This window comes from Diceros bicornis, chromosome 2 (genome assembly GCF_020826845.1).
Source record: "Diceros bicornis minor isolate mBicDic1 chromosome 2, mDicBic1.mat.cur, whole genome shotgun sequence".
NCBI lineage: Eukaryota > Metazoa > Chordata > Mammalia > Perissodactyla > Rhinocerotidae > Diceros > Diceros bicornis.
The window spans coordinates 86,692,748-86,701,703 of record NC_080741.1 but is presented as its reverse complement, the minus strand read 5'-3'; the positions used below and the strand labels follow the sequence as shown (position 1 = coordinate 86,701,703).

The following is an 8,956-nucleotide window of genomic DNA, read 5'->3' as shown; positions in this document are numbered from 1 at the left end:
TTATACACCAAAATGAAAAAATGGTGGTGCAGGATGCTACAGACTGAATGCTTGTGTGCCCCAAAATTCCTGTTGAAAGCCTCACGCCCAGTGTGATGGAGGAGGGGCCTTTGGGAGGTGGTTAGGTCCTGAGAGTGCAGCTTTAGGAATGGGGTCAGTGCCCTTATAAAGGACCCCTCCGACCCCAGAAAGCTCTCTCACCTCTCCAGTCGTGTGAGGACCCAGTGGGAAGACGGCTGTCTACAGACCAGGAAGTGGGATCTTGCCAGATCCGCCAGACCCTGGATCTGCGCTGACCCCGGACCCCCAGCATCCAGAACTCTGAGAATCAGTCTGTTGTTTCTAAGCCGCCAGTCTGTGGCGCTTTGTTACAGCAGCCTGAACAGAGGGAGATGGGGAGCACGGGGGCAGACTGCTGACTTCTTTTAGCAAGCACCGAGGGACTAAATGCACGTGCACCTTTGATAAAAATTGACAGGGGCGGAGGACCCTGCCGGGACCCTGGGCAGAGGCTTGCAGGCTGATCCGCACAACACAAGGGGAGCTCTGCTCTGGGTGGGAGGAGACAGCGGGGACAGAAATGCAGCCTCAGGTTTGGTCTGGGGAAAAAGGGGTATTTAGCAAACGCCCAGGTTAGAGAAAGGGGGGCTGGCGGCAGGTTATTGGGGGGTCAGCGGGCAGTGTGGATGAAGAATGCCGGGAGCCCACACAGGTAGGTGCCGGAGGAGGTCACCATGAAGAACAACGCTGGGCCGGCCGAGGGTCTGAACCCGATGTGGGCAGAGAGGGCTGAAGCCACGAGAGCCCAGTACCCAGGGGCGCCGGGCAGCCCCTGGAGGCCCACCCCAAGCGAGGCCGTGTGGGGGCTGCGGCCCTGCAGTGCATATCCGGGCACCGTCGCTGCATCAGTGAAAGGGAAGGATGGGGTCTGCCTGGCGTCGGGCTCCACGTGGTGGGCGGGCTCTTCACCGTGGTCGAACTCTGCTTGCAGACCTGATCCCGGCAAGTGTCCCGGCCCTGCCTGGAGGCCCGGGTCCCGGTGGAGGCCGGCCCGCCTGCGGCGGCCTCTTTCTGTCCTCCGGCTTCTGCCCTGCTGGCGGCCTCGGCCTCTCTCTGCAAGATGAGCAGATTCTGTGAAAGCGGGGGTCTCACGTCTCATCGGTTTCACGTAAGCAAAGGGTTTCGAGGGATGGCCTGGCTCCGCAGGGCCATCTGCTTCCCTGGGGTCCTCACCTTCCACACCAGAGTGGCCTGGCTCTCGAGGATGCCCATCTGAGGCAAAATAGAGACGCAGAGAGTGAGAAGAGGAGGGCAGGGCTTGTCCAGGAGGCCTGGGGGGCGGAGGATGGGGGACATTAAGGGACGACCCTGGAGAGCCCCGACAGCAGGGGCCTTTTCCATGCCCGCCCCCCAGTCATTTCACGTAGCCCTCACAACCACCTGGTCAGCTAGGTATTACGTTCCCGATTTTACTGATGCGTAAGTTGAGTCTGGAGTTCACTAGAGAGATTCAATTTGAATAAAAATGACAGTCCCTGCCCTCGCTGTGCTTGAACTTCAATAGGAGAGACAAACAGAACAAAACAAGAAAATGTAATGACACTGATGGGTGACAAGTCAGCAAGTGAGGGAGTTAGGGTACCACAAGGGAGGTGGTTCTGAATCCAGAATGCCTGGGATTTTGTCTTAACTTACCTGGGCTTCAGTTTCCTTTGTCACAAATTGACAAAATGTACCCACCCCTGGGCTATTATGAGGACTGAGTTACTACAGGCAACTGCTTAGATTAGCACCTGGCTCGCAAGAGGACTTAACATAAACCTGTAAACCAGGACCTCGGGAATGAGCGAGATGTAGCCAGGCAAGAGAGGAGCAGGGAGGGAGAGGATTCCAGGTGGGACAGAGAGGCTGGCAGCAGGGCTTCCAGAACTGAAAGAAGCCTGGACTAGCTGGTGTAGCACAGCAGGAGGGAGAAGCTCATAAAGACTTCTTTAAGCTAAGCCCAGTTTTAGTTTATCCTGAGATCAAAGGAGAGCCGTTGAAAGATTTAGAGGCAGGGAGCAACACCATCACATCTGGACTTGGAGAGTGAAGGTGGGGATGGGAGGGCAGGGCATGCCTGGAGGCAGGAGTGTTAGGAAGGGTGGAGCTTCCTCCAAGGAGTTTTGAAGGAGTAAGGAAAGGCAGCAGAGGAGCAGCAGCGCTGATGTGGCTGGTGGTGACTGGGTGAAAGGGGATATCCAGCCCTATCTGTCTGCAGGGCACTCTCCTGACCATCCCTTAAGTGCCCCCCCATCCTCCTGCCCCCAGCAGGGAGGGGGATGAAGCCTTTCTCGAGGTAGAGCTCTAGGGAGAAGATGCCAGTTTGGGTGACAAACAATGTGTTCAGTCTTGTGCCCAATGACGATAAGGTGTGTGTTATCCTCGTTGAGATGTGAGAAAACAGATGTGAGTCTGGGGCTCAGTGGAGGGCTGGGCTGGAGCTGGATTTAGGGTCAGCTACACAGAGTTGGTTATCACCACCATGGGTGCTGACGAGATCAGCCAAGAGAGTGGAGGAGCAGGGAAGGCCTCCCTTAGATCCCTAAGAACCACTACCTACCTTTAAAGGAAAGGTAGAGAAAAAGCACCTTCCAGGGCTACCGATATGGAGGAAAATCAGGAGGGCGCACCCTGACCCAAGGTGGAGAGAATAGATCAGGAAGGGTGAGCCACCAACGGTGCTGGCTGAGTGGACAGAGCAGGCTGGGGGTAGGGTCCCTCAGGTTGGTCACGGGAGGCTGTTCCTGGAGTTGGTGAGGGCGCTGCAGGGGGCTGTTGGGGCAGGTGTCAGCTGTGAGTGGTGGGGGAGGTGGAGAGTGAATGAAGTGGCAGGGAGGAGACACAGTGGGCAGACTTCTACCGGGGCGATGGAACCGTGTGGAGACAGGACTGGGGCAAATGGGCTCAGGAATAAACAGCAGCTCCAGTAGACCCGCTACAGTGGAACAAACTGAGAATGTTTTAACGAGTGCTCTCTTTCTCCACAATCATCATTTAAAAAAAATAATAAGCCAGGCTCAGATCTTCTCATGGGTGACTTTTTTTCCCAGTTCTTGGCTAGGAAATCTCAAACTCACAATAATACCTTAAATCAATCTACAAAAAGGTCAGAGTCCCAACAGCACCGGAGCGGAGGATTGAGCCTGGGGTGCTCTCACCGCACGCTCTATGGTGGCTTCATGTTTTGTGACACATTGACAGTCCTGTTGGTGGTTCCTTTGACCCTGCCTTCTCTGCAATCAGGGGACAAATCAAAAGGAAAGAGACACTAGTCATTGCCCATATCGGGTCAAGGAGAGTTTTGGAACTGACGACAAATATAATAAAAACGTCTGAGTTTGGGGTTTTTGAGCATCAAAAATCTGAGCCGTGTGTGATCCAGGGCTTATAAAGTCTGTGCTTTATTTAACAGTCTTATGTGACTTACGTGGCCCTTCAGAGTCATTTACATCTGCTCTCCCAAGCTCAAGCTTCAGGAGCAGCCAAGAATGGCCTGGTGAGCTACAGGAGAGCTGGTGGGCTGGCGGGGGCCTTGTAGGGAGGACCTGGAGGGCTCACAGTGACCTGAAGGACTGATGACCAGACACGGGTGCAAACAGAAGCAAGGGATGGCTTCACGGACCAAGGGCCAGAGCACGCTTTCTGATCACACGACAGTGCGTAAGTCACCTTCCCCTTTCTTGAACTAAATGCAACCCCAGGAGAAGTGGTGGTTGGGGGAGAGGTGAGAGATCCTAAATTGAAGAAAGTCTGAATTAACAAACCCCAGAGATGCAAAGAACACTTAAAAATCAATAAGATAAACAACCAAACAGGAAAATAGCAAAGAGCAGTCGTAGGGAATCCATAGAAGAAGAAAAGTGAATGGTCCATATGCATCTAAGATACTGAACCTCACATATCAAAAGCAATTCAAATTAAAGAAAAGATTGGGACGTTGTTATGTATCTATCAAACCAGCAAAGACCAAAAGATTTAGGACACTCGGTGTACAGCAGGCAATGTTTTGGCAGACAATTTGACAATAGCTATCAAATTTTAATGCCTTCCAGAAAAAGAACAAGGTGGAGGTACTTGTTTTATCATACAGCATGAAGTAGCACGCAGCTGTAGGAATGAAGACAGTGTTTGAACGGAGATAAATGCCTGAGCAACGGACACAACAGGAAGCCCGGACTAGATGCACATCTATGGAAATTTGACCCATGACAGAGCTGGTGTTGAAATCATCTGAAAAATCTTCCCTGGGAAGCCCGTGCAGCCTAAGAGAAGAGTCTAAGAAACCGACACTGGGGGTTCCCCAATGGGACAGCCCAGCCACATAAATTTTGTGGAACCCACAGTCAACAAGCCCTACCCACAGGCTCAGGGATGCCATTCACCTCTTCAGGGTCCCCTTCCCAATAGGGGCAGCCAAAGGAGGTCACCAAACATCAGAGGAAAGACTCTACCATGAGAGACAATCGAACAGAAAAGCAATGGGAGGAAACAGTTTATGCCATAGATGAATCTTTCAGAAAATCTACTGTTAATATCTTCAGAGAGATAAGAGAAAAAATTATACCCATCAATCCATTACAGGGTACTTTTTAAAAGGAACATTCAGAAAAAAAACATAGCTCTTTGAAATCAAAATAAGAGCAGAAATGAAAATCTCCACGGAAGTTTTGGAAGGTAAAGTTGAGGAAATCTCCCAGAAAAGAGGACAAAAATTCAAAGTGATGAAAAATAACGGGGATAAAATATAAGAAAATTAGAGGCGTAGTATCACCAAAGCTTATTATCATAAAATTTCAGAGTGCTTCGGACAAAGAGAAGGTCGTAAAAGCTTCCAGAGAGAGAGAACAAGGTCGTATGAAAAGTGTCAAAAATCAGAGTGTCTCAAAAATCAGAGTGTCTCAAAAATCAGACAAGTCTAAAGCAATGTTAGAATCTAGAAGACAATAGAAAAGTGTCTTCGAGGCCAGCCCCGTGACTTAGTGGTTAAGTGCGCGCCCTCCACTACTGGCGGTCCGGGGTTCGGATCCCAGGCGCACACCAACACACCGCTTCTCCGGCCATGCTGAGGCCGCGTCCCACATACAGCAGCTAGAAGGATGTGCAGCTATGACATACAACTATCTACTGGGGCTTTGGGGAAAAAAAAAGGAGGAGGATTGTCAATAGATGTTAGCTCAGAGCTGGTCTTCCTCAGCAAAAAGAGGAAGATTAGCATGGATGTCAGCTCAGGACTGATCTTCTTCACAAAAAAAAAAAAAGAAAAGTGTCTTCGAACTATCACTTATGAATCAAGGAGGGTAGAATAAAGATATTTTTTAACATGCAAAGTCTCAAATAATTTCTTTTTGATGTATGTTTTATTGGGAGGCTACTAGAGGACTTGCTCCACCAAAGAGAAAGAATAAACCAAGAAAGAAAAAGACACCAGATAGAGGACACAGGGGATAAAATTCAGAAGGGGAAAGGAATTCCCCATGATGGTGAAGGGAGATCCCAGAGGGACAGCTAGGAAGTTGGCTCAGAGCAGCCAGTCTAGTTGGGCGAGTTAAGGTGACATTGGTAGAATCCTTGACTGTCTTTGAATTTAAACAATTGGGGAAGAGTTGAGAAGGAATTAGTGGTCAATAAGCAAATAATAGCCCAGGTGTTAAGTCCTAGAAAATTCAAAAGTTATGCCAGAGGAGAAAGTAATCCTGGATCCTAGATGGCTCCACTCTGAAGAGTGGAATTCCACCGGGAGATGGGCAGGAGGCATGTGTGGGCTGGAGGGCGTGGGGGGGCTACGCGGACTGGTGGTGGTGATGATGGTGGAACGTGTGAACTAGAGCTAAATACCCCCTGCCAGAGAGGGAAGGCCTACAAAAAGTCCAAAATGGAAAAAAAAATTAGGAGTAGTGTAGGCATGGCATTTAGAGGACAGGAAGTAAACGCTGAAAGGAACCGTCTCAACGGACAAAAATGGTTGTGTCTACGCCGTGGAAACTGAGAAGAAGCAGGGGCTGCTGTTTCTCGTAATATGCCTTATTTGAATCTGTAAGTTATATAATTACATAAAAACCAAAAGTACAGTAAAGGTCAGGAAAAATTCCAATAGAAAGTGACAGGCATTTGACAGTACCTTGATTGGGGGCCACTGAGCGCAGGCGTTTGGGAGGTCTTTGCTCCTCCATGAGGAATCTGCCGGAGAGATGACAAGGAGTCAGTCTGGGGGCTCAGCCCACACCCTCATTTCCCAAGCACCAAGCAGCAACCCAGCTTCCCCAGCACCACTCCTGGTGGGCACTGCTGCCCCGGCACCCGTCGTGCCTTCGAAATGCCTGCTGCCCAGGCAAGGAGCACGCTGGGCTGGCAGCTCCGGGGGACGCAGTGTGGAGGGGGGAGTTTGGGGTTGGGGGGAGACTTCCTTATGTTAAACTGTTGTCAAGGAAGAGCCAGTAGGGATCGGCCTAGAGGGAGGTTCACGAATTTATCCCAAATCCTCCAGGCAAATGTGGGAGAAATGAGATTAACTTTGGCCAAGTGAAAGGATTATCCCTCCCTAGTGGGAAGAGGGAAGGAAGGTGGGGAGGGAGCATAAAGCTGGAGAGCAGAGGTGGGAAGGTAGGGGAGAATCAGGGAGTTGTCCCTGGCTCTTCCCTTCTAGGGCACTAGAGATTCTGTCCCCAGCCCGACAATACAAAATCTACCCGTCCCCCAGGGACACCCAGACTGATACCTGCTCTCCCTGCTGTCGACTTCTTTGCAGCTGGCTCTGGAAGTCTGGAGATTCGGGGCCACTTCCAGGAGACCCTCCCAGGAAGGGAGGCCTGAGGGTTGAGTGTCTGGAGGTGCCCACGAGTCAGCCTTCAGACGTGCCTCCCACCAGGCAGGCAGGATGAAGCGCGGGGCAGGCTCGGTTCTCCTAGGAGCCCTTCAGGAAGCCCACTGCTCTTCGCCTACCCCAGGCCCCTGTTTAAAGCTGTTGGATCCCCCTGGCCCGTAACTGGACGGGAGTGGAGAGTAGGTGGAGCCAGGATGGGCGGCGGCTTGACGTGGACGGAGTTTGTTTGGCGACCGTTTTCTGCCTGCTGAATGGGCCCTGCATGACGAAACCCTGCATAGAAAAGCATGCTTGCTTGATTGATCTGATCATCTCAGAAAACATGCGTAATTACGATTGTGTTAAGTTGCAGTGAAAGGGAGGTGGGATGCCATGAGAGTGACTTATAGGAGCATTTGATTAGGTCTAGAAGAGGGGATATTTGGGCTGAGATCTATAGGATTAGTAGACGTGAACCAGGTTGGGAGAGGCAGGGAGGGGAGGAAGGGGAGGGATGAGCCGGTGCCTAGGCTCGAGGTAGAAGGGAGCCCGGCCATTCCAGGAATGCAGAGGAGGCGGGGGCCGGACTGAGGGAGGCATGTGAGATGAGGTGCGGAGACCATGCAGCTTCTGGTCTTGTTCTAAGGGTGATGGAAAACCACGGAAGGGTTCCAGGCAGAGGGAGATGCTGTGATGAAAGGTCAGCCTGGCCACGAAATGGAGAGCAAACGGCAGGCGCCCAGATGAAATCCGGAGGGGCAGGGCTCCCGCAGTCCCCTGTCTCATCAGACGAGGCCAGTAGGCGGTGGAGAAGGGAACGTCCCAGCGTGAGAGAGAAACTGACAAGGAAAGAAGCCAAGTTGTGATGGTCTGCACACGCCTTGGACGGGAAGGAGACCGCAAAGTGGTAGTGCCCTTCTTAAGACAGAAGATGTACCAGGAACCTCTCTGAGCAGGAGCATCATGAGCTGGGTTTGCACACAGTGGGTTAAAGGACATTTGAAGCAACCAAGTGTGAGAATGTCCAGTGGCAATTTTGGGTCTGGAGCTCAGAGAAGAGGTGGAGGCTGGAGATCTGTGCGTGAGACACACGTCATTGGCGTTTAAAGCTATGGGTATGAAAACGATGGTCCAAGAAGGGAGCATAGAGACACGCCAGGACACAGGATGGGAACCACAATGTTGTTTAGAAAATCTCCTAAAATCAGTGTATAAATACTGCAATTCCACTAAGACTCCCAATGTTATTTTTTGTTTCTTTTCTCTTTTTAAAAAATTAACTTTATTGAGGTATAATTTACACACAATAAAACACATCCATTTTAAACGCATACACTTGGGTAACCACCAGCACAATTAAGATATGGAACATTTTCATCACCTCAGAAAGTTCCCTCAGGCTCATTTGCAGTTGATCCCCCCAACCTGCCCCAGGCAACTGCTGATCCACTTTCTATCACTACAGATTGCCTCTTCTGGAATATCATATAAATGGCATCATACAGTATGTGCTCTTTTATGTCTGGTTTCTTTTGCTCACAATAATGTTGTTGTGGTTCATCCATGTTGTAGGATGTATGGGTAATCTATTCCTTGTTATTGCTGCGTACGTTCGATCACAAGAGTATACCACGTGTCTATCCATTCACTAACCGATGGACATGTGAGTTGTTTCCAGTTTGGGGATATTATGAATAAAGCTGCTGTGAACATTCATGTGCAAGTCTTTGGGTGGACATATGTTTTCATTTTACTTGGGTAAATACCTAGAAGTAGAATTTCTGTGCTAAATATCAAGTGTTTGTTTAACTTTATAAAAACTATCAAACTGTTTTCTAAAGTAGTAGTACCATTTTACGTTCCCTCCAGCAGTGTATGAGGGTTCCAGTTGTTCCACATCTTTGCCAACACTTTGTATTATCCGTCTTTTTAATTTTAGCTGTTTTAGTGTCTGTGGAGTGGTGTCTCATTGTAGCTCTAATTTGCATTTCCTTGATGACTAATGAAGTGCTTATTTTTTTAAAAAGTAAATATTTTTACTTCAGAATAATTTAACCCTACAGAAAAGTTGTGAAAGTGATACAGTGTTCCCATACACCTCACACTCAGTTCCCC

At 49.9% G+C, this 8,956-nt stretch overlaps 1 protein-coding gene across 1 annotated transcript; it reads right to left on the bottom strand.

Annotated features, from left to right (window-relative positions):
- Window positions 1-670: 670 nt before the first annotated feature.
- On the bottom strand, window positions 671-6,212 carry LOC131420016 (proline-rich protein 20E-like). Its single transcript, XM_058565699.1, has 2 exons — window positions 6,161-6,212; window positions 671-1,272 (listed from the first exon to the last, which is right to left on the bottom strand). The coding sequence occupies exons 1-2, from the start codon at window positions 6,210-6,212 to the stop codon at window positions 671-673; spliced, it is 654 nt and encodes a 217-aa protein (XP_058421682.1).
- Between the last annotated feature and the right edge of the window lie 2,744 nt (window positions 6,213-8,956).